This window comes from Chelon labrosus (genome assembly GCF_963514085.1).
Source record: "Chelon labrosus genome assembly, chromosome: 11".
NCBI classification, from domain to species: domain Eukaryota; kingdom Metazoa; phylum Chordata; class Actinopteri; order Mugiliformes; family Mugilidae; genus Chelon; species Chelon labrosus.
This window is the reverse complement of record NC_140344.1, coordinates 18,515,164-18,541,010: the sequence shown is the minus strand read 5'-3', so window position 1 is coordinate 18,541,010 and position 25,847 is coordinate 18,515,164. Positions and strand designations below refer to the sequence as shown.

General features: G+C 41.8%; 2 protein-coding genes across 3 annotated transcripts; both read right to left on the bottom strand.

Moving 5' to 3' along the window:
• Window positions 1–795: 795 nt before the first annotated feature.
• On the bottom strand, window positions 796–14,527 carry LOC311495989 (S-adenosylhomocysteine hydrolase-like protein 1; the record flags this gene model as incomplete). Of its 2 annotated transcripts, none has more annotated exons than XM_084555697.1 (16): window positions 796–2,938; window positions 3,034–3,112; window positions 3,252–3,320; window positions 4,494–4,592; window positions 4,701–4,795; window positions 4,878–4,948; window positions 5,070–5,158; window positions 5,249–5,312; window positions 5,394–5,510; window positions 6,168–6,274; window positions 6,637–6,731; window positions 6,812–6,914; window positions 7,401–7,501; window positions 7,658–7,795; window positions 8,207–8,318; window positions 14,264–14,527. In XM_084555697.1, 16 exons carry the CDS (start codon window positions 14,525–14,527, stop codon window positions 2,814–2,816), a joined length of 1,728 nt encoding a protein of 575 aa, XP_084411823.1. In that variant the 3' UTR covers window positions 796–2,813. The 2 variants fall into 2 exon arrangements, with proteins under 2 accessions (XP_084411823.1, XP_084411824.1); XM_084555698.1 differs by lacking the exon at window positions 14,264–14,527 and adding an exon at window positions 8,717–8,900.
• Window positions 14,528–17,171: 2,644 nt separating this feature from the next.
• On the bottom strand, window positions 17,172–24,928 carry LOC311496222 (muscarinic acetylcholine receptor M2-like). The gene is made up of 5 exons (XM_084555984.1): window positions 24,801–24,928; window positions 19,968–20,194; window positions 19,103–19,759; window positions 18,812–19,042; window positions 17,172–17,601 (listed from the first exon to the last, which is right to left on the bottom strand). Exons 2-5 carry the CDS (start codon window positions 20,136–20,138, stop codon window positions 17,278–17,280), a joined length of 1,383 nt encoding a protein of 460 aa, XP_084412110.1. The 5' UTR covers window positions 20,139–20,194; window positions 24,801–24,928; the 3' UTR covers window positions 17,172–17,277.
• Window positions 24,929–25,847: the final 919 nt, after the last annotated feature.

Genomic DNA, 25,847 nt, shown 5'->3' with positions numbered 1-25,847 from the left:
TGGAGAATGAGTTGTGTCATTAGATTAGACAGGGTGTGGAAGTTAATGGATGTCCTCATTAATCTCATACACTAATGGTTGTTTAATTGCTATTGTCTCAATTGCTCCTTTGTACTGTATATCATGGTGTTAGTTGTCATGCTGTTACTTGTCTGTCGCATTAAAGGCAATTTACACTAATACCAACAGTATGGTACGCCTCCGTTCATTTGGTATCAACGGGGATTAACTGAAGCTGAAAAGACAGAAAAGGGTTTTGGGGAAAACACTGAAGATACATTAGCTGATTGACCAATTTATTGTCACCAAAACGGTTAGAGGATTGACAATCCTCTAACCGTTGGGAATGAGACGTTTGAATACATTCAATTTAATAGTGGGTGGTGAGTCTGTTTTCCTTCAGTGACGGGTGTTTCTGTCCTGCAGCATTAGTGACTCACCTTTAGTCTGCTGCCCCAAAGAAACAAAATGTACAGTTCAATGAGGATCTTCAGCCAGCCCTCGGTATAAACACACAGACACACACACACACTCTGGATTACAGTAATCCAGGGACTGGGGGGTATTTTTAGGACTTCATGACCAGAGGCAGACAATCAAGGAAAACAGATTGTCATATGACCAGCTGGGTCTTCTTGGAACTGAGTTAATTACGTAGCGTCTAGCAGGAACTCAAACTAATGCTGACAGCTAAATCTGCGTGTAACGTTATCAGAGGAGCGGGTTTGCTTTTAACTATGGTGAAAACAAATGCATTAACAAATCTTCCTGAATTGTTATCATTTATTATTTATTTATTGAGGATTTCTAAGCTAATATAGCCCTGTAGCATGTTAGTAACAGAATTTAACTGTTTAAATTTCAGTGAACTGAAGACGAATGACGTAAACTTGATCAAACTGGGTTTTTTAAACTTTATCCATGTGAGAAATTAGAAACAGACAAATCTGGCAGACAGATAGCATAGATTATGTGATAAATTGTCTTGGCATACTACACCACCCACATCATTAGGTACAATGGAGAAAAATAATGAATTCATATGACAGTCTTGCACTAAATCCCCCTTAATGTTTGTTCTAATGTTCAGTTTATGTTGAAACAGTGCCAGAAAGGTGGTGGTTGAACTGTATGATCATTTTGGAGGACGTAGTTTGTGGTGTTGTTAAACTACTGAACTAAACACAAAACAGTGCTAGTTATTTTGCCTAGCACACTGACTATTTCATTGTAAGCATGGTATCTAAATAGTTTGAATACTTAAAAATATGAATTAAACTTCCTATTTTTTGGATGTGGGTCATGATCGCAGTGCAGCATTAGTATCCCAGTGACTTGTTTCTTATTTGGGCTTTCATGCCTTTATTTTTTATAGCTAATAGTGGAGCGAGAACAGAAGTAGTGAGGAGACAACAAGCAGCAAAGGACACAGGCTAGAACTGGGCCTGCATCACCACAGTGAGGAATTTCGCCTATGGTGCTGGGCCCTCCCCTCAACCAAGTGATGTACCAGGGCATCATACTTTACCGTTAATCATTCACAGATATGCAGGCTGGAACACATTGTCTAACTTATAATCATTCATTACTGGTTTGCATCTATTGCAGTAGTCTAAATAAATAATTAATTTCTGCAAGTGTGTAAGTTCATCATTCATTCATCTTCTGTAACCACTTGTCCTGTGAAGAGTCGCAGTGGGGCTTGAGCCTATCCCAGCTGTCAATGGGCAAGAGGTTGGGTACACCCTGGACAGGTCGCCAGTCTATTGCAAGGCTCAAGTGTATAAGTTCATAAGTGAAATCTATATACGTCATTAAAGTCATCTACAAGTCTCCACATTAGTATATCAGACAGCTCATTGAGGCGAGTTGACCTTTGATGAGGTGCACCCACACACCTCATGTTTTCATCACTTCAGAGGACATACTTTCATTTCTTGTGGTCATATTTTAAAATAATCACAACCTGTCAAACCACAACCTTAAATCAAGTCTTCACATTAAAATATAAGGTGTAAATTATGGGGACGTTTGTCTTTTTGAGGAGTCCTCACGTTGCGACTGTGTGAACAGGTTTGTGTCCCCACAACGTGAGTAATAAAAGAACAAGTACAAACACAAACATTCAATTACATACTAAAATCATGCAATCATAGCAGGATAAGAAAACTGAAGCTTTTAATAAAGAGAAATAGAACTATAGAGACCATTGCTCACATCACCAAAAGACAACTGGACTCTTACGCCCCCCAGTGGCTAAAAGTGGTCATGTGTGTCGGTAGAATGGCTGAATGAGCTACTGTCAAACAGAAGGCCCTAGTCAATATTGCCCTTCATCTAGGTTGGTAATAATTACTGGTTCGAAAATGTGGTACAACCTTGATTTTTTGTTATCTTTATGATGCAGTAGTGAACAAAGAAGCTGCATTAATTTCCTTTTACCGGTTGTTTTTATTTCAAGCAGAAGAATAAAACCCTCCCATTCAGAATTCTGTTTCTCTTTATTTCAAAGATTTGATCTAGAAATCACTGGGGTTACATTCTAAATACTGTGAACATTTATAATATAGGATAGTGTAACACATAAGACAGATGCAACTTTATACACATGGAATAATCAGTGAACAAAACATTGAAGGGTACCCTGTCACTCCACAGTACTTGGTGAGTTTCGGGCTGTAGAGGGCAGCAGTGCTCTGTCTGTCCACAATGGCACATCTGAAGAGCTTAATACCTATTCCAAAAATTATTTATTTTAGAAAAAAACAACTTAGTGTGTTTGTGTGTGTTTGTGTGTAAGGGAACATTTGCCTTCACCTGTAATAGTTGGGTTTGAAGGGTCCGTGCTTGCTGATGCCGAGGTACTTGGCCTGGTCATCAGTCAGCTCTGTGAGGTGAGCCTCAAACGTCGGCAGGTGGAGGTTGGCCACATATTCATCTGAGATTAGAAATTTTAAATTAGACTGATGACAGTATTGGTATTGAGTGCAATAAAACATATAAGGTGTTTCAGGTTATTAAAGGAAGACTTGCCCATCTTCTTTGGCAGCAGGTAGACGTCCTGTTTGTATCGTCCCTCTGGAGCATTGTACAGCTCTATGAGAGCCAAAGCCTGAAACACATTAATGAACATTAACTACAAATGACTACAACCAGTCTTAAGACAGAGCTGCTGAAACTTTATTTGTGATAGATTTGGAAAGGATTCACAAACTGATGCCTGCAGCAGAGAACGAAATTGTCTTTCATACCTGGGTTGTGGCTGTGATGGAGAGGACAAATGAAGGCACAGTGGAGCAGCTCAGATTCAGCAAACGACCCTGAGAAAATAAGAGAAAAGAAAATACTAAATTAAAATTATGTGACAGCAGCCAGTGATTATAATCTGGAGAGTTTCAGAAAGCCTATTAAGTCAAATAATCTTGCACAATTATCTTTTCATGGAAGACATTTTGACTTGTCACAGAAGGGAAAGTGTATTATTGCAGGCTTCCTGGAACATTTAATGGACCTGAGCCATCATTAGTACCAAGAGTATATGCCTTCTTTACCGTGACAAGTCAAAATGAACCAGGCCAATACAGGCAAGTGTTTGCCAACTTCTCTGCTACTGCACACCTGACTGAATTAATCTTCAGTTAAATCCTGCTGCTCCTCTCATCAGTACTAAGCACTTCATTTTTCATTGTGCATCACCCGTGCATGAGTAAAATTGGAAGACTGAGCTGGAAAACCATGAAACAATTTAGCTTTGATCTGCTTTATTCCCAAACCTGTGCAACAGATTTAGACTGAAACCACAAGACTCTGTGAACCTGTGTGTGACCCGCTGTAACAGTGAGGCTGACATGTGTCAGGACAATACTTCTTCTTACATCTGTCTATCTATCTAGACACAAGACCAGTGTGGTCATCCACAGGTTAGCAACAGTAACCATGGGTAGGAGCCCTCTGGTCAGTGGCAGACCAATCAGAAAGCCAACAAAAGATCTGTTCCAGTTTTTTGCTTTTACGAGTCTAAAATGTCAACGCAACTTGGCTGTACACTGTTTTGTTTTGCATTTTAAACATCTTATTGGAGACTATAAACCTCAATATTTCACTAGGGTTGAAGAAATGTCTTTCTCTGAGGTGCTTTGGTTTCCTTCAGCTTTCTGACTTTAACTCAACATCCTGCCACCATTCCTGGATTTTAGACCTTATTTCAGAAGAGTACCTGATTTTCTTTCTCATGCTCTGGTTGCTCTGGTCACGTTGACCTAACAGCAACACCAAACCTATCAACAGTACATCCGTGCCTGTGTGGTTTTCTCTGTATGCCCATGAAGGCTTCTGGGGCTTTGCCAAGCATGAAAACGAGGTAGATCCATCTTCAAGCCTTTGCCACACTGCAGCCAGGCATTAGCCACATATTTCATCGTCAGTTAACAATCTATTATAATCTAAGCTGATGCCTTGGTTCTTGTTAGTGATAACAGTAAGAGTATCATCACCTCAGCCAGCAGGACGATTCTTTTACCATCAGGCCAGATGATGTGGTCCACCTGAGGCCTCACCCGTTCCCACCTCAGCTCTGCAGTCCGCAGACTCGCCTGAGACATAAACATGCAGTCATACATATAAATAGGTCTCTACAAACACACACACACAAAAAAAACATGCATGGCCACACACAAAGAGTCAATGTCTTATGTCTTTACCAAATCTATCTCAGTGTTGGAGTGTCCCATGTTGCAGACTATGCAGCCATTCTTCATTTTGTCCAGATGTTCTCTGCCTACCACGTTTTTATTACCTACAGAGAAACAGACTGAGTCAAACCCGCATCCACATGATGATCTTCATAAGAGTATTAATAATCAGAGAACAGCAGTTACCTGTGCAGGTGATGACCAGGTCCACCTGTCTGATTATCTCGCACAGTTTAATCACCCTGAAGCCGTCCATGCTGACAGGAAGAGTGGATGAGAGAACAGGGTTAAAACAGTTTTTCATGATGTTTTGTTACACTGAGGCTTTGGAAGGAGGGCACACACTTCTGTGCTGATAAAAGCTTCCTCTATTCATACCAGGCCTGAAGGGCACAAATGGGATCCACTTCTGTGACGTACACAATAGTACCCAGCGCTTTCAGGGCAGCGCAGCAACCTTTACCAACCTACGAGGAGAAAGAAAAGCAGTGGACAGAGTTGACTGAATGTAAGAGTTTTTTTCTGAGATAGATGTTGCATTTCTGTTACACACTGACCTCGCCGTATCCGCATACCACCACCTGTTTTCCTCCAAACATGATGTCAGTGGTTCGCTTCAACCTGCAAGACGAGTTCAGCACAGTGAGGACACTGCTGTACCTGTGACTGTACCTGTTTACTACAGCAACAGTGATTCATTACCCGTCCAGTATGGACTCCTTGCAGCAGTAGAGGTTGTCAAATTTCTGCTTGGTCACTGAGTCATTAACGTTCATGGCAGGAACACACAGTTTGCCAGCCTTCGACAGCTGGTACAGCCTGAAACACAGCCACAAACACACATATGAGCTGGAGCAGGGGTCTTCAACGTTTTCCAGGCCAAGGACCCCCAATCTGATGGAGAGATGGAGCGGGGACCCCCTACTTATATATATATATTGTATAAAATTGTGTTTTATATTAAACCGGTCCTATAGTGCCTTGTAGAAATGTACCTTGTTGTTCTGCATTCAATACTAAGATATTAAAATAACAAACAGGTTAATATATTCATGTTTTTATTTTGAACATGCAAGGTACAGTGGTATGGGTGGCCGTGCCACTGCCATTTATAAACATACCTCAAACTGATACCTACCAAGATTATCAATGTCAGTCAATTGCATGTAACCATGCACAAAAAATATTGAAATTGACATTTTTAAAACATGTGCATATGCATACAATACTTAACTATAGCCTAACATTGACAGATTCTTTTCCCCATAATCCCCAAGCTGTATAACATTTAAAAAGAACTTCATGTGTGTTTAAAAAAAATTGTGGAGGTGAATATAAAAAAATGTCTAATCAATCAAAACATTTTCGCGACCCCCCTGCAGTACCTCCGCGGACCCCCTAGGGGTCGCGGACCCCCTGTTGAAGACCTCTGAGCTGGAGAATAACTTTGCAAACTTTAGTTTGTGTGAAACCAACCGATAGACGCCTGTAACGCTTTCCTCCACGATGCCTTTAATGTTCTTAAACAGGCTCGGATATTTCTTATAGATCCAGTGGGTCAAGTCGCCACCATCATCCAGAATCTGACAATAGTGAAAAAAAAAAAAGTTTATTAGTATAAAATGTTTAAAGTATATTTAAATCAATAGGAAGCTGATAGTTTGAGTTTGATTTGCTGAGATATTAGTTGTTTATGGATTGTAATATCTGTTTTGAAGGTATTTGATATTTTTACAACTTTTTTACACCTTTCTACTTAATTTTCTACTTCAACAAACATATCTAATAAAACAACTTGAGTTTAAGAGCAAAACAACACAAGTCTTCTTGAGCTAAATTCACCACCAGTTGGCTGCTCATTAAACTCCATTTCCATTTCTAAATGAGCTTCCTTTTTATGTCCAGAGGAACACTGTGATACATGAATGGGATTTTATCAGCGTACCATGTTGGGCTGCCAGGTGTCAGCACCGACACAGCGGTCGATACACCACCAGAAGTCGTCCTCTGACTCTCCTTTCCATGCAAACACTGCGGTGCCTGAGAGCATAAAGACTGCATGATAATCAAAATGTAAAATGAGGAAGACCAAAAGCTGACGAGTCAGGCGGAGGCCGTACCTCCTTCAGCCAGAGCGGCAGCCACAGCGTTCTGAGTGGAGAAGATGTTACAGGCCGCCCAGCGACACTGAGCACCCAAAGCAGCCAGAGTCTCAATCAACACCTGCAAGAGACCGTGAACACACAGAGGCGACTTTTATTTTACATCTGTCTTTAAAATTCTGATTTGTATGATGTACTGTGGATAATTCACAGTAAATGTACAGTATATCACATTTAAGAGGCTAAGATAAGAACATCTTCCTCCTGAAAGAAACAAACCAGATCTGCCACTCAGTAAATCACTTTATTTGTTTGTACATTTATTTGGCTTTGTGTGTGTGCATGTGTGTGTGTCTGCCACTCTTGTACAGCTATCTTTTTGAGGACCAGTTTCAATTTCACACCATCAGGGTGAGGACGTTTGTGCAAAGTGAGGACATTTTGGCTGGTCCTCCCTTCTTTACAAGGCTGTTTGAGGGTTAAGACTCGGTTTTAGGATAAAGGTTACAATTAGGTTATGATTAGGGTAAGGGGACATAGGGAATGCATTATGTCAGCGAATACCCTCACAAAGACAGCCATACAAACATGTGAGTGTTGAACTGACCGCTGTCTGTGCAGTGATGTGCGTGCAGCCCACCACTTTGGCTCCAGCCATTGGTTTCTCCCCACCTGCTCTTTTCCTCAGGATCATCAATGCTGGCATCTCTGCATGTCACAGACGAGGACCAAGAACATGACATACTTTATATTTTGTGGCGTTTTGTTTCTTCATCCACTTGTGTGTTACTCTTCTTTTGCTACATAAATTCATAGGTTTGCCATTATCACTTCTGAAAACCTGAACCTGGCTGTTTGTCGCACCTTGTTGAGCGATTTCTATTTCTCTGCGTCCAAAATCGGCCTTTTTGATGTTTTTGATGCAGAAGTCTGACAGGCCTTTGGTGGTCGTTTGAAGTTTGTCCTTGGGAGAAGACTCATCCTCAGAGCTCTCGCTGCACACTGCAACAGAGAAAAAGAACAATCAGCTGGCTTCATGGAGTAACACAGAGGCACGCGATTAGTTGGACAGTTTGTAAAAGATTTGACTTAATTGTTGTTTCTGATACAGGAATCAGACTTCAGCTAGGTGGGTCTTTTCTCTGAGCCTTTGAAGTCTGTATAAACTCTGTGATTCAGCGATTGACATGTTTGAGAAAGACTCCCAGAGCCGATTAGGAACAAATTAAAGAGGCCTAATTCTTCAGAAGACTTTTCCTTTTAATTAAGGTTTAGCTGTAGGAGCAAGCGCAGCCGCTAATCTAATCCTCTAGGTCTGTAGTTCATGCTGCTGGGATCAAAAAAACTGCTCTGTTTATATATCAAAGACATGTGAGCAGACTTAACAGCACATGTGTTTTCTTGCTTCCGTACCTGAACTGAAGCTATCGGTGGACGACTGTGAGATGGATCGAGACAGAGAGCGATGAGCAGTCTTGGTGGAGCGTTTGTTGAATTCTTGCTTCTGGTCTGTGAGCTGTATTTGCTGTGGAACCAAAAAAAAAGAGGAAAATAAATTGGGTCCGAAGGAGAAAAGCATCAAATACACCAGCTCTACCTCTCTGCAGGCAGACCTGATATAGACATAATTTCTATGTCTGCTTCTGCATAAACGAAGTTAAAACATGTGATAAGTGAGTGTTTCCTAGAGATGACCTTTCCTCTGACTACAGTTAGATTTCCTCATGTTATGAAAATGCTGCCCCGGTGGTCAAAGTCTTTAAGATGCTGACTGTGTAATTACGAGGATCCCGGTCCAAATCTGACCATGGACCTCTGTTAAATCTCAACAAAGCGTCAACAAACGCCATGTGTCATCCTTATAGATCACACATCTGTCACACATCTTCTCCTCTGTCATCCTTGTATCTGTTGCCGTCTCACCATCCAGTGTGGCTGTTTGAAGGCTGGGCTGCTGCCACAGGAATCCCACTTGGCCATGTCCGCTCCCTGGCTGCTCGCTCTGATTCTGTCTGAACCTCGGGGTCTTTGAGGGCTTACTGCCTCCGACTACAATCTCCGGCTTTTATTGATGTGGACTTTTCTGCTTTTGTTCTTTTTTCTTTTACCCATGTGTGCAGAAGCATGCGCACACCCACCAGCACTGACACACCCACACACGCTGCCCTCAACTACAAAAAAAAAAAAACTTAATGTTTGCATAAAATGTTTGAAGCTTTGCGGTTGGAGGAGAGGATTAGTCGGCAGATTTGCTCTCAGAGAGGATTTGCATCTGTATTTACAGTACCCTGTGGGCATATTATACTGTAATACAAATACACACTGTTTGCTAATATCTTAAATGTACTTGTGCTGTTGTAAAGATCAGTTTTCTCACAAAGAGCACTAGCCGATTGATAAAGACAGCATGACATCTTGTTGTGTGGTTCTGGCAGGACTCTGTAAAGTCATCTGGGTTGTTGCAAGCTCAGAGACTACAACTTTTTAAAAATAAAGGCTTTAGTTACACACTGGGTGTGTCAGATGCAGATCCAATGCAAACTGTAATCAAATTGCATTTGCTGCACTGTGACCTTCATACAAATCTTGTGAAAAAGATGAGAATTTAAAATATAAATGAACTGAACTGAGCAATAAAATTAAAGTAAGGTCGGTATGACTTTTAAAAATAAATAAATATCAAATGTATAATGTCCTCTGAGATTTTGAGAAGTGTTTCAGAATATTCAATTTCATTCATTATTAATTTTTCAGCATTTAGCACAAAAACATAATTGTATGTATTGTAGAATAATGAAGAATGACTGCCACTTTATATGATACAGTGCTAATGTTTAAGTCTTTAATGATTTGATTTTTGTCCATGAGGAGTCCTTCACTCTGCAGTCACGTGTCTAAGCATACAGCCGAGTCACAAAGAACTAACTTCGACAACAAAAGGAATACAGCCAGTACGATCCATGCACAGAGCTGTTCCAAGATGTTTATGGAATTATATGAGGAGACAGAAGACACTGAGACAGCCTATATCCACAGCAAATGGCAACCATGGCAACTTCTCCAGGATAGTTGCTGCACCCTATCTGCTATTTACCTGGTGCATACAGTGAAAGGCGGTTTATACTTCTGCGTTAGGTTGACGCAGAAATTACGGCATCAGTGCAGACCCTAACACCTTTAACTGACGTGCACTTCCCCAGAAATGCAAGTTATGGCGTCTAGGTCCCACAGTACTCTAAAAACAGTGTACAACATTGTTAGTGTTTTCCACACTTACTTTGAATTTTTGAAAGTAGCTTTGTGTCACATTTAGTTTCTACAACCTCTGCACAGCACTGTAAACCTATTACTATATACACTATATATAAAGTAATTGCTGCAATGTCAACATGAAACAACAGTAGTACGTTTAAGCTCAGTGTGGATGTCATGAACGTCTCCATATCCAACTGACTGGAGTCTGCTAATAAGGAATGACATTCAATACAGCTGCATTAGAGAAATAATTAGGGAAAAGCTTCACTATCAGTGACAAGGATTAGTTGAAGCGTCTTTCACGCGATGCTGCTAATCAAACTCCTCAAGTGCTTGTTTGGAGCAAATAAATGCACTGATATACGTGAAATAAGTGAAATGAGTGTTCCTGAGTGAGGTGGAAAAGTTTAGCAACAAAATTAAAAAGTGCAAATGGATGAAAAATGACAGGAAATGAACACATCAAACTTGTGTCCAGCAATGAGGACACTGTAATGATTCTGGGATAAATACACTGAACATTCATTCATTTTTACGTCATTGTTTTAGTTTGTTTTAGTTTTGACTGCTTCTCCTTTCATCAGTTCATTAGTAACGCTGCTAAACTGGAGAATTAGCGCCCAACTTCTAGTATCCGCTTAACTATAATTAACGTTTTATTTTTCTGGGAAGTCAGTCAAAATGTGTGCAACTTCTGTGCCTTTTCTACAAAAACGAAGTCAGAACATGTAATAAGTGAGTGTTTCCTAGAGATACAGTGGTATGAAAAAGTTTGGGCACCCCTGATCATTTTCAGGATTTTCCTTTATAAATCATTGGTTGTTCGGATCAGCAATTTCAGTTAAATATATCATATAGCAGACAAACAAGGTGATATTTGAGAAGTGAAATGAAGTTTATAGGCTTAACAGAAAGTGTGCAATAATTACTTAAACAAAAGTAGGCAGTTGCATAAATTTGGGCACCCTTGTTGTTTTATTGATTTGAGTACCTTTAGCACTAATTATTGGAACACAAAGTTTGTTTGGTAAGCTCACTGACCCTTGACCTACATACACAGGTGAAGCCAATCGTGAGAAAGGGTATTTCAGGTGGCCAGTAGCAAGTTGTTCTCCCTTTTGCATCTTCTCTGAGGAGTGGCACCATGGGAGCCTCAAAACAACTCTCAAATGACCTGAAAACAAAGATTGTCCAACATCATGGTTTAGGGGAAGGATACAAAAAGCTGGCTCAGAGATTTAAGCTGTCAGTTTCCACTGTGAGGAACATAGTGAGGAAATGGAAGACCACAGGCACAGTCCTAGTTAAGGCCCGGAGTGGCAGGCCAAGAAAAATCTCAGAGAAGCAGAGGCGAAGGATGGTGAGAACAGTCAAACTCAACCCACAGACCAGCTCCAAAGACCTACAACATGATCTTGCTGCAGAAGGTGTCACTGTGCATCGTTCAACTATTCAGCGCACTTTGCACAAGGAGATGCTGTATGGGAGAGTAATGCGGCGGAAGCCTTTTCTACGCACATGCCACAAACAGAGTCGCTTGAGGTATGCTAAAGCACATTTGGACAAGCCAGCTTCCTTTTGGAATAAGGTTCTGTGGACTGATGAATGTAAAATTGAGTTATTTGGACATAACAAGGGGCGGTATGCATGGCGGAAGAAGAACACAGCATTCCAAGACAAACACTTGCTACCCACAGTAAAATTTGGTGGCGGTTCCATCATGCTGTGGGGCTGTGTGGCCAGTGCAGGTACTGGCAATCTTGTAAGAGTTGAAGGTCGCATGGATTCCAGTCAGTATCAGCAGATTCTTGCCAACAATGTTCAAGAATCAGTGACAAAGTTGAAGTTGCGCCGGGGCTGGATACTTCAACAAGACAACGACCCCAAACACTGCTCAAACTCTACAAAGGCATTCATGCAGAGGAACAACTACAACGTTCTGGAATGGCCATCTCAGTCCCCAGACCTGAACATTATTGAAAATCTGTGGTGTTATTTAAAGTGGGCTGTCCATACTCGAAAGCCATCAAACCTGACTGAACTGGAGATGTTTTGTAAAGAAGAATGGTCAAAAATACCTTCAACCACACTCCAGACCCTCATTGGAAGCTATAGGAAGCGTTTAGAGGCTGTTATTTCTGCAAAAGGAGGATCTACGAAATATTGATGTATTTTTTCTGTTGTGGTGCCCAAATTTATGCAACTGCCTACTTTTGTTTAAGTAATTATTGCACACTTTCTGTTAAGCCTATAAACTTCATTTCACTTCTCAAATATCACCGTGTTTGTCTGCTATATGATATATTTAACTGAAATTGCTGATCCGAACAACCAATGATTTATAAAGGAAAATCCTGAAAATGATCAGGGGTGCCCAAACTTTTTCATACCACTGTAACTGACTAGAGTTAGATTTCTTCATGTCATATAAAGACTGTCCCGGTGGTCAAAGGCTTTAAGATGCTGACTATGTAATCATAAGGATCCTGGAGCAAATCTGACCATGGATCTCTGTTAAATTTCAACACAATGTCTTATTTCCTGCCAGTTACACACTAAAAAAGGCAGAAAATACACTAAAAGGTAGAGTAAGTGTCCAATTTATCGTACAGTTAAACAAAAAAAACCAACAAAAAGTAAATTTCTTACTGTGTGATTCTGGATTTTTAAACATATTCCAAATAGATAAATCGTGGTTTAGTGTCTTTAAAATTATTTTTGTATCTATAATCCTTTTTTAAATCTAAATTCACCCTTGTTGCAGATAAATCACAAACCTAACATACTGTAAATCCATAGAAAAAATACAAGTAATTCACCTGGAGTTTAAATAAAGCCAGAGCTGCCATTTCAAAGACGTCCTGCGGTGAGATATTTGGTCGAATAAAGTCTTCTGGAAACCTCCTGGCACTTATTCAAGCGGCTGCTTAATCTTTAACTCAAAAAGACACTGAGCTGTGAGCTGGAGCGGGGTGAAAGTTAACTTAATGATGTCTAACAGGGATCCGAAAATAGGTTTGAATTCAAGTCAGCTGCTCTGAATGAAAGTTCAGTGGAAGCTCAAAACAGTTTTAATCAAAGTGGCGGAGAATGTCTCTTTGGGGGAAAGCTGTGAGCTAGAAGTCCAAATCATTCAGCCCTGTTTTAACATTACTTCTCCGCCTTTGACATCATTAAAAGCAAAGAAAATCCTCAGCTCTAAACATTTTGACATTACAAACATTTTCACATTAAGTCATATCTCGCAGAAAACCCTCTACTATAAAGTAAGAAAGACACACAGGACTACAACGACAAAAAAAAAAAACAGCAGTGAAAATACCTTGATACAGATGGACTGCACAGCGTCCTGGTCCTTTGTTTTAGTTATATTCATTAGACTGTACACTTTCTTCATGCTGGCAGAGAGCTCCCACGGCAACAACCCTGATGCTGTTAGACTGATTACAGTTCACAGACTTTCAGCCACTCCCTCCTCAAGCTAACAGGTGCCTTGAGAAATGGAAAATAAATAATGGAGTCTTTGTGAAGCTCACAGCCGGGAATTATGGGAAAATGTCGAAAGGAGACACCTTGAAGATGAAGAGAAAGAGATATTTGAGTGAAGAGAAGCTCGGTCCCGAGAGCGCACTCTGCTCTCAGGTTATACAGTAAAGAGGCAGCAGAGGGGGGCACTGTACACACATGGATGTATATTTATAACAAAATGTGGGTCCTGAAAGAGCAGAAGAAGCCAATGAAGGGGAAAAGAAAGCATCACGTTGCATTCAAGGACACAAAGGTGAAGTCAGAGAAATTAGATTTATGTCTTTGTTGGAAAGTGTGACGTTTGAGCGTTGGACGTCGTTGCTGTTTTGGGAGCTCGATGCATATGAGCTGGTGAAGCCTCAGGCCTATATTACCCACAATGCAACACAGCCATCAGTAGTCACACATTCAGTAGGGTTATATTAGTAAAGGCTAATCCTGGTAGCTTCAATCAGAGAAGAGGAGCAGGCTACAGAGACTTCTTACGACTTTTTATTATACGCCTGTGTGGACGTGTCTCTTCAGAGAGTCAAAGTGAGTGCAGTGTGTTCTAGTCAAACATTTAGAGCCCCGTACACTGAAGCTAAAATCATTTACAGCCTGATTAGATGCAGATTCACGCTTCCTAAGGTTAACGCATGTACAATCTATAATGTGACGTAGACAGGACTGACAAACTTTGCTCACCATGTCAGTCTTCAGAGCTTCAGTAACCAGCTCTCCTGTCTCCGATGCGTCTCCCCTCTCTCTGTCCCGACTCTGAGGTGTCCACCTGTTCTCGGCCGCCTTCAACATCTGCAGCAGGTTGGGGCTGCATTTTAGCGCCTGATCTTTGGCGCCTTCGTCCCCCGCCTCCCCGTTCAGCTCTGCTCTGTCCTCCATGTACGATCCGGGATACTCGGGGGGTGGATCCAGGTCCTCTGAGTAGACGCTGTTCTTTTCCTCTGCCATGACTCCTCTGGGTGCCCGGTAATGAAGTGAATTGAATTCTCAGGTGTGCCTCTGCCATCCCTGGCCCACATACACCTGATACTTCCTCCTCCACTGTTTACTCCAAACAGCAGCACTTCTTGGGGTACTTTGACTAAATGTAAAGCAGATAATTAGTCTCGGAGGCATTGTTTACAGAGTAAATACTGACCTGAGCTCTGCCTGTTTTTACACAGAGTTAAATGTAACCTGTAAACGTAGGTATGTAGCTAATTCCTGCTGAAGCCAGTGAGGCAGATATCAATTTGTGCCCTCATGCTGTCTTTCATAATGGCATAACAGCTGTTTATATATAAAAAGGAGCTCTTAGATTCAATATCTCAGGCTGCAGAGACACTTCTTGTGTTTGTGTTGTCTTTAAAAACATAAACAGAGATAAAACATGCAACAAGAACAGGGTGTTATATTATAAACAAACAGGCAGGGTGACGTGTTTACATTAAACCCCACCAGCATCAATAGGGGCCGCGATGGTGACCGACCCCCACCCTTCATGAGTCTGATGCCAAACGGAAAGATGAGAAGTCTGTGATGGATCAGAATGAGTGACTTACACGCTGATATCTGAGCATGCCACAATACATTATTATTTAATTGGAAGCAGAAGGATTTCTGAATGTTAGCTTACGACTTGAAGTTTCTTCAACACTGATCAGCCACAACATTAAAACCACTAACAGAAGAAGAATTGGCCATCTTGTGACAATACAGTGTTCTGCTGGGAAACTTTTGGACCTGTCATTTGTGTGGATGTTATTTAGACATGTACCACCCACCTAGATCAGACCAGGCACCCCCACCCCATAGTAAAGACACTCCTTGAAGGCAGCCATCCCCAGCAGGATGCACACACACTCAAAAATGCTTTAGGAACAACTCAAAACACATGAAAAACAGCACAAGGTGTTGAACTGGTCTCCAAATTCACTAGATCCCAAACTGATCAAGTATCTGTGGAACAAGCCTGATCCACAGAGGACCCTCCCCTCCACCCATAGGACCCAAAGGCCCCCACTAACAACATCCTGTTGCCAGACACCACAGGACACCCTCAGGAGGCCCATGTCCATTCTCTGATGAGTCACAACTGTTTCGGAGGCACAAGGGAGACCTACACAATATTAGGAAGGTGGTCATAATGTTATGCCTGATTGCTGTATGTATGAGTTGTCAGGCTGTAACTGTTCTTTGTGTTTCCATGCTGATTACAGTGATAGTTGACAGACTTGAAATAACTGTGAATGTTTAAGATTATTTTTGTTTAAGTTACACTGAGTGAAAGCGTTTCGGGTAAAGGTCGGCCCACTGGAAAGAAGAGGTGTCACGTCAACGCCCTGAATGTTTAACGAACGCATGTAGCAACTGGATGGAGTTAAAAGTTGTCAGGTTTCCACCACTCAGCCTCCAAGAGCCATCGATAAAATGCTTTTTATTTTATTTTAAATCCACTAGAGGGCGTAGCAGTCCTCAGCAGGAGCTCTCACACGTCACACTGAGATACAACAAACCTTCTGTCCTTTCTCTCCAGAGTGTGAAGACTGTGGGGGGGATGTTTATGGCTCCCAGTTCAAAGAGGAATTAGGGGAGGCAATTAATACCGTAACCTGTGTCTGTGGCCAAATCTCTCACTCTGAGCAACATTTGCTTTCGGTGTGGGAATTTCAGATTGTGGTGTTAAATTGGTGGAGGTGTAAAAATGTCCATCTGAGTGACATGCCAGGTGTTTTAGGGGTAGGTTAACATTAATGAAAAAGGTGCTTCTGTGATTATTACTGCTAAACATTTTTAGTTGGTTTTGTTTTTAATTTTTACTCTGACATGCAGCGATCAGGCATAACATTACGACCACCTCCCTAATATTGTGTAGGTCTCCCTTGTGCCTCCATAACAGTTGTGACTCATCAGAAAATACACATGGGCCTTCTGAGGGTGTCCTGTGGTGTCTGGCAACATAATGTTGTTAGTGGTGGCCTTTGGGTCCTATGGGTTGAGGGGAGTGACCTCTGTGGATCAGGCCAAAAAGGTGTACCCCGCCTCCCACCCACCGCCGAGGTCTGATCTCGAGCCCCATGCGTCTCTCTGTGACCATTGTGGCAAACAATACTGACACCAAACTAACCGTTCAGTAATTATGTTTTTATTTACAGAAAACATGTAGAAAGAGGTGAAGATGTGGATAAATGTCACATTTGGACTCGTTTCACAACAACAGGGATCACAGAGGCCGTTAACGTCAGCTTAATACGACTCTAACAAGACAGGAAACACACACGCCACATACCAGTTTACAGCTGCTAATTCTCTTTTCTCTTCGTGATTCGATTCGAGAACGGCTCTTCATTTAGACAGATTTTTCAGTTCCAGTTGATTTTCCTTGTTTTCCAGCTCAGTGTTGATGCTTTAAAGACTCAGTGTCCATTTGATGACCATGTTATTGTACTCGAACTTTTATGCTGAGGTCAGAGTCACCGTTCTGGTCACAAAACCATCACATTAACCACGATTTCAACAACATCATACTGCACAAGATTATGTAGAAGGAGCAAAAAGGAAAACGTCTGATTAAAGTAAAACTCAATGGAAGTTCTACTATCAAGAACACACCTAGTCTATTTTTCAGCAAAACGTTTCCAGTATACGTCATATTTCTTTACAAGATGCATCACATTATTTCAGCTCCATCACGAACACTTGGTTGACCATTTGCGCCCTCATCGTGCCGTGCGTATGTTCTTGTACTGGCACAGAAGCAGGTGCTTGAAGGTGTTCTTGAAGGTGGCGTTGCAGAGGGCGTAGCAGGCCGGGTTGATGGTGCTGTTGATGTAGCAGAGCCAGTAGCCAATGGTCCAGAGGGAGTTGGGGATGCAGGTGGTGCAGAAGGTGTTGATGAGGACCATCACGTTGTACGGCGTCCACGTGACGACAAAAGCGACCAGGATGGCCATGATGGTGCGCGTCACCTTTTTCTCCCTGGACGAAACGCCCCTCCTCTTCCACTTTGCCACAGCGCTCTCGCTCACGGCACGCTTTGTCACCTGAAAAATGAGAGTAGAAGAAGAGTAGAGTGTCATTCGTTGTTAGGACTTCATTCATGTTTTAGAGCAAACTGGTGTAAAGCTTTAAACACACAATCCTATTTTTAGTTACCTGCATAAGTCCAATTAATTTCTGATGTCAAACTCTGTACAGTGTCATCAAAGGACAGTAACAAAACAGCTGCTCTTTTGGCAGTGAGAGTAATTACGCAAACACTGTCGAACCATGTGTAAGACGTCTGTTTCATCACCCTGCAAACAGGAAAAGCTACACCTAAGGTGAGCAGTGTTTGTCCTCACTCTCAACCCTTCCTTTTTTCGACTCTAATCCTTCTTCTGAACGCTGAGTTTCTTTTTTTATCTGGAGACTCTTTCTTTCCTTCTTCTTGATTGCTGCAGACTGTAACTTCATTAAACCTTTGATAGAACCATTCATAACACTTCTCACTGCCTCAGCCTCCTCTATCCTCCTAGGTGCTGTCGGCTGGTCCATTTCCGTTGATATGATCTCCGGCTCTAGCAAACAGTCGTTGCCGGCTGACGTAAAACTCATCGTTGCACGTGCACCAGTGCAAGAATGTCACCACAGACACAGATTTAAAACTCTTCAGGTTTACTGCAAAGTGCAGAGAGGTCTACATGGCGTTCAAAGGCAGGGGTTTGGTAAAGACTTGAATGTGATGGATGTTAACAGCTATTTGAACACTCATCATGCTCACAGTGCATTTTGTGTTCACCATCTTAGCTTTCTCTGTCTGCATTCTCCCTTAACAGCTGCTAATTTACACAAAAACCTTAAGATTTACAGATATTTTGGTCATAAACCAAAGACAGTGTGAAATTTGGATGATAGTCGCAGGGGAAAAGTCTCAAGAGGATCTCTGCGGTTATTACAGTTAAGTCTCAGTAGGACATGAAGGTCTGTACCAAATCTCAAGGCAAGTTCTTCAATACATATCAAGACTCAAAACTGCAAATGTAGATCTCGTGGCGTTGTTGGGGATTACTGTGATTAATTCTTAGGAGGCCGTGACTGTATGTACGAATCTTTATAATTATTGTTGAGGTATTTTAGTCTGGAGGTACCAACACTAACATCCCTTGACTGCTAGACCTAAAACAACTAATAGCTATCAAGGTGGTGAAATCTGTGAATTATAGTTTTAGTTTTTTAACATCCGAAACACAATATAATAGTAATCAAACTTACCTTCAACAGTGTCCTCGCGGCCAGGCTTTGACGGTCAACCTCTGCGTTCTCGGTGGACGGAGGCTGCGTTTGTGTTTTTCTGACGTTTGAGCTCCTTAGTGATGAAACAGGAACTGCAGTGTCCTTAGATGTTGAGGCATGGATGCAGTCTGACTCCATCTGGTTGGCCTCTTCTTCCTTGCACGGTGCACTTCCATTCTGCTGCTGCGGCTTCTGCTGCTGCTGCTGCTGCTGCTGCTGCTGCGGCTTGTGCTGCTGCTGCTGCTGCTGCTGCTGCTGCTGCGGCTTCTGCTGCTGCTGCTGCAACATCTCCTTCTCCTTCCCGTTTCCAGCCTCCTCCTGAGCTTTTTTCCCCGCGATGCAATTGTTCTCACATCCCTCCTCCTGGCTGTGAGAAGGACCTTCTGCCAGACTCGTACCAGAGGTCTTCCTGCTGTCCCTCCTGATGCGGCTGCGGCTGGCCTTGGAGATGCGCCAGTAAAGGTGGATCATGATGGCCACCGGTAGGTAAAAAGCTGCTATGGCTGTCCCAAAGGTCACCGCCGGGTTGGAGAAGAACTGGATGTAGCACTCGTGTGGCGGCACGGTTCTCCCTCCCACAATGAACTGCCAGAACAAAATAGCAGGGGCCCACAGGATGAAGGACAGGACCCAGGCGGCTGCGATCATCAGGCCCGCCATTTTGGTGCTGCGGCGCACCGGGTAGCTGAGCGGCTTGGTGACACAGAAGTAACGGTCAAAACTAATGATGAGAAGGTTCATGACTGAGGCGTTGCTAACAACATAATCAACAGCAAGCCAGAGGTCACACACCACCGCTCCCAGGGGCCAGTAGCCTATCACAATGTAGACAGTGTAGAGGTTCATGGAGCAGACGCCAATTATAAGGTCTGCACAGGCCAGGCTGAACAGGAAGTAGTTGTTGACGGTCTGCAGGTTCCTGTTTACCTTTAGACAAACAAAATGAAGCAGGCTGTCAGATCCTAATCTTTTTTTGTGCAATGTGATGCATGCTTTCTTGTTTCTATTAGATTACCAGTCTGCACAGGGATCCACATCTTGTACTCTTATCTCATGGTGTGCTATTTAATGTGTCTAGAGATGGATGCTTCAGTCATCAATCATGAATGATCAAAACAAGAAAACCCCCCCCAACCTTTATAGAGAGCATGACCAGGATGTTTCCGATGACAGTGATCAGACTCAGGGATCCAGCCACCAGGATGATGAGCACTATCTCCACCGTCGTGTACGGGCTCCCAGAGAAGAGGCCGGTGTTATCGCCGCTGCTGATGTTGACGGCGTGGGATGAGTTCGGAGTCTGCATCCTGTCTGATATCGTTCTCACAGATGCTTCAGGCGTGATTCATATCAACACAAAACCTGAAAGAGATGATAAAAGAATCAACGTCTTCGTGGCTGCGTTTTCCTCATGGGTTAAACATCTTTGTGTGTACAGATGCAAAATCATGTGTGCTTTTCGGGGTGTAAACAACTGGCAGGTGTTTTTGAGCTAACAGCTTGGCCCAGGTGTGAAGAATGGACAGGTGAGCGAATAAAGGAAGCGGCAGCTGTGTTTACAAATGAACAGCAACATCCCACACAGTCCTGTCAGGAATAACACTTAAACTGGTTTCAGGTTAATATGAACGTTAAAAATCTGCAACTGTTTTAGTGTAGTTATCCTGTAGATGTAATTAAATATAATTAGATGCTTCTTATATAAACTGAAATTGACTTCTTTGCAGCTAGTAGTTTTTGTCCAGCTCCTCTCCTCTCTTCTCTCTTCACCTAAATCTTTAGTGACCTGGAAGTCCTAACTGACCAGATCCGACCTGACAGGTTGAACAAGACCATGTAACGAGGCCACCTCCACTTCAAGAGTTCATTTAAACTCCCATTCAGCCTTGAAAGTCACAAAGTGCCCTTTGAGAGCATCTAATCTGTGCCTGAGAGCCAATTCAAAAATGTCAAGTTGTTATCTTGACCCTGGGGGCATCATGTTCTGCTCCTGGATATGGAATACGTATCGCCTGCGCTCGGGAAGCGATCTAACGTGTGTGTGTGTGAGCGGGCATTAGTGTGTCCATATGTACGCTTGTGTTTATTTTTGTTTATTTTTGCTCTTTGAGCCAGATGTCTGAATAAACTGTGACAGAAGCTAAAGAAGGGTCATCTGCAGAGAACAATGTTCTCGGTGAGAAACTCCCTGAGAGATCTGTGCGTAGCGGGAGTATTCTTTGGCACGGGAACTGCTTGCTCTGTGTGACAGTTTGGGTGAGTGTACAAACAGATCTCCGCTGGGACCACCTACGCTCAAAATCCAGGCACTCATGGTAATATTAGGTGCTTTGGATAAAAGCCTACAATTAACAACACGCGATATGCATATAGAGATGCCCGTTTCTAATGGGTCGTGTATTAAAAACGACCCCGGGCAGTTAGACTGACAGCAAAACATAATAATTAAGTATCTCCATGCAGTAAAATATCATGGAGAAATGTCAGGAATAGAGTCGCAGCATAAAATGTGATTTACTGATGTGTCCTGATCGGGAAATCAATATAAAGACACTTAGTTGAGACCAAGAGGCTTGTTGCATACTGCTAAGACCCTGTAAGTGACTCCATTAGGCTGCATGATAACATCATACTGTACCTGAGAGATGTTTCCTTCCTGCTCTTACAGTCAGATGAAACTTCATTACAGCATCTCTAACTCTATCACCTACTCATCAAAGACCCATTCTGGGCCTTTTCTGTCACAGATGAGAAAGAGCCGCCGTGTGTGTAGGGCTTCAGTTCAGATGTAATTCTCAGGACGCAACCTTGGCAGTGAGGTTAGGGAATATGTAAGATTTGTACTGATGTATGAATCAAAATGAGGTTAAGGCTAGAGTAAGGGTTAGAGTGCATGTGAGTCACGTCCCCAAGAAGGAAAGCCATCAAATTCAAAAAAAAAAAAAAAAAAAGTATTAAGATTTGGTCACAGGTTAAGGTCAGGTGTAAGGTCACACTTAGATGTCCATCAGTTAACATAGGTATAACTAGCAGTATAGGCTCATATTTAAGTAAAAGTAACAATAACATAAGGTAAAAATAATCACTTTTTAAGGTAAATTTGATCTTTAACTACACATTGAATTCACTTAATGTATGTGTTCGGCTTTAAATGGGAAACTCCACTGAGTTTTCACATTGAAGTCAGATGACAGGTTTTGAGCAGAACTGCTGCATATGCGACAGAACTGTAATGACATTTATGGCTCCAGACAAAACTACATGAAATATGATAAACTGCTGTTGAAATGAGAATAAATTCTATTGGCTACATGTGGTATGAGACCATAATAAAGTAGATAACGGTAAAAAACAAGGTGACTTTAACCACTAATGCACGTCAGTGATGGCCCAAACAACATATTCATGAACAAGGCAAGCAATTTATACTCAAGCGAGATGCCGCCATCTTTGCTTCAGAGTCCCCTTCTGAAATATACACAGGACAGTAATGGAGCGTACCATTTTAACCAGGAAAACAACATGTTTGAGCTCCCGGAGAGCCTAACTCCAAAATCAGAATCCAAGATGGCTGCTGCATGGATGAATTAAATGAAAGCTTTAAAAACACACTGTTTATCAGCACTTCTGTTCATTTGAGACACATTAAATTTGTTGTGCTCAAAGCAACGTCCAACATTAATCCAGCTAAAAATATCTAACAACAACTTCCTGGTTTTCCAACATAAGTTTCATTGTCCATAATTTGGCCGCCGTGCTATGACAAGGCAGACAACTGTGTGGGATAAATAAATAAAAACTCTGTCTCTGTTATACGATCGAGCTCGAGTGCAAACTGCTGCACTTTGTTTTTAATGCTGCTAGATTTTTAACCAACTGTGTTCTAGTTATTTATTGTTTTTTTAAATAGGCTTTTAGATTTTAATGTTATTTATTTATACACTGCTGGACCTGGGAACCAATTTTCATTCCTTTCCATTTTGTACTTGGTTGAATGACAATAAACAAAACTTGAACCTTGAACCCTGAATAACATATCAAGTAACTAGTCATCTAATATCTCTTTTATAGTAGTGGAGAAGAATTAGCATAAATATAAATTCCTCACAAATATATAGACTTGAGAATTGTGATTTTTATTGCACTTTAATATTTTTGTTTTCCATATGTGCTTTGGTATTATCATTTTTTAAAAAAGCTATTCATCTGTAGGTTGATGAATTACTTACTTCACCTCACGTTCTGCCAAGACGTGAGGTTAATATTATCCTCTGCCTGGCTGTCACTTTTGCATCACGTACTCTAACAAGCTGTCAAATCAGCTTGTGTGAAGATGTTTTTGTGCAATGTATAAATGGCTGGGAACAGACCAGGATATCGAAGCATGCACACAAGCCTGTCCTCACTTCTTCTATGCATTCAGACTAATAAGACCTACATTACTGGACCTCCCTAATTGGTATTCAGGGCTACTGGAGAGAGTCAGGGAGGCAAACAGTATTTCTTTGACAGGCACAGAAACAGAGTAATTAGATCCAGCAGACGCTGCCTGCAACAGCTGTACCGGTAATATGCTCCTAGGATATAGTGTAGTAGCACTCATATGGATGGGTGAATATGGATTTAAAAAGTCTGCGTTGTCTTTGATATCATGAACAACATGGCGAGCCAGAGAGGGAGGGAGAGAGAGAGTAGTTACTGGGAAATTAGAGGGTGAGACAACGGGCTTGTTTGCAGAGACAAGAGCAGATGTGGGAAAACATCTGTGACTTCAGACGTTTTATCAGGATTTAACAACCACAGGGTTCAAAGTAGTTTTTAATTAATAGATTTTTTATTTTTTTTTTCTTATCTCGTAACCGTAATTCATTGTTTACTTTTCGGGACAAACACACGTCTAACTGTAAATCTGTAAAATCAGTTTGAACAGATGGGATGTTAATACAGTCAGCGGCTGCATACATTTACTTTCAGGCATTGTTTGAGGTCACACACGGTTTAATTTGTGAAAGTAACATTTGACAGATGTGAAATTGTTTTATGAGATGGTATTTTTATTAATTTTTTTCAGCAAAGGTTCCTGGTGTTATTGTAGTAGTTACTATAAGTAGGTTTGCTGTCATTTCAGAGAAGTGTGCCCTGAATCGGAAGAGTGGGAAATTTCACATCAGCCTGAGCTTTGGCCTCACACAGCAGTGTAACAAAGAAAACCAGCGAATGCCCAAAGCAACGCTGCAACTGAGCCAGAAAGAGAAGCGTGAAGAGGGTATGATGGGCAACAAAGTAAAACAGTTACGGAGGAGGTAATAAAATATTAAAGAAACTGGAGTGCTGCACAGTGTACACAAGGGGCAGGAAATTAAACAAACAAAGACTAAGTAGTTCTAATTTTGTACAGTTTTTTGGGAGGAGTTGAATGATAACATTTATACTCTGGAACAGTATTAGTGTTTAGTGGAAAGATTCCTCGGGAGCAGGGACACCGGGGAATCCAGGAGTTGGGATCAGACGCTAGTAGCCGACAGAACCCTTTCAGCTCAGGACAGAAATTAAGACAAACATTTGCAGAACAGCCTTATAGGAACTACAAAGCCCAGTTTTAGTTAATAACAAATCGAAGCTTCCCCAGGAACCTGAACCAGTATACAGCGGGTACAATTTCAATCAATATATTGATGTATCGCGTTATATTCCTGTTCCTTCTTTTCTGTGAATTTACAGGGTTGTCTATATTTACTGCCCCTATGATAATCCTTAATTTGACTTTTGCATTTAGAAGTCCTGTTTGCAAAAATAAGAAATGAGAAAGTGCTGGAATCTAATTGACTCTGTTGGTGCCTCAGCAAGCAGACATTAAATCCTGTTCAGTGCAGCTGTTGCATAAGTTTGGGCAAAAAAAACCAAAAAAGAAGCTGTTGTTCTTACCCACAGCAGTTTGATAGAAGTCCACAGAGAAATGTTATCTTACCTCGTTCGCAGGGAATGACACGGATGAGCTGTTTTATTTTCGTCCATGTTACTCTCACCTCTGTCGACACACTGGAGCACAGAGGGAATCAGAAAGTGACTCGACGCTGATGCCGCTCCTCCTCTGACAAGAACCAGTGTGTTTGTGTGTGTGAATGTGTGTGTGTTGGAGAGACTGACAGACAGAGAAGGGAGGGTTTACGGGGGGCTATTAGTGTGTTGAATCCCTTAAGCTAGTGCAGCAAGTTTGAATAAACAAGAGATGGAGACAGACAGACAGACAGACAGACAGACAGACAGAGATGTTTGTTTCAGGACCTCGGAGAGCACTGGCCAACCTCTGCAACACAAACACATCTTACTCTCCTGCATCACAAAGCTGTAGGCAATCATTTCAGAGAAAAAAAGTATGAATGGCCGTGGCAAAAAATTAAATGGTAAAGCACTATTAAAATGAGGATAAAGGGAAAGGGTCGCACAGTTATACCGTTGCTGCAGGACGTTAACCTTTAAGTTGTTTTGACCTTTTAACCAAACCGGTGACGCAGTCTGCCCCAGTTGGTGTATGACCTTACTTTGATGGAATTACCACTGAAGATAATGGTCCCACTTCACAAAACAATACGGCAAACGAAACAAGGAGCGTCCCAGTGTCCCATCAAACAGGCCGAGCCGGGCATGTAGCAAACATGATTTGCAACGAGGAAACATGAGCTGGTTTATCGTGCTTGTCCCGATCCAGACTTAAAATAATCAACATTGGTCTGTTAGCTGGATTTAATGTAAACGCAACAAGACTTCTTACACATCTTTAATATTCTGTGAGATTTAACAGCACGGAAATATTATTTTACTGTTTTTATTTTTAATGTGACCACAGTTATATCGTAGAAAACTGCACTGGTGCTTCTGTGGCTACGAGCTTTGAGTTTACTGTTTCATCATTTGTCATGAACACAAATCAATATGAGACTTTGACTACACTTGTGAGTGTTTGGTTTCGTGTGTCTTGGTTTCCTGTCTCCTTGAAGCCCCCTTTTAGCCAGTT

Excerpts from the sequence above, each read along its gene's own strand:
- LOC311496222 (XM_084555984.1), bottom strand. The coding sequence starts at position 20,138 with ATGCAGACTCCGAACTCATCCCACGCCGTCAACATCAGCAGCGGCGAT. Across the intron at positions 19,760-19,967 it reads TGGTCATGCTCTCTATAAAG|GTAAACAGGAACCTGCAGAC; the intron begins GTTGGGGGGGGT and ends GTTTGTCTAAAG. Across the intron at positions 19,043-19,102 it reads AGATGTTGCAGCAGCAGCAG|CAGCAGCAGCAGCAGCAGAA; the intron begins CAGAAGCCGCAG and ends CAGCAGCAGCAG.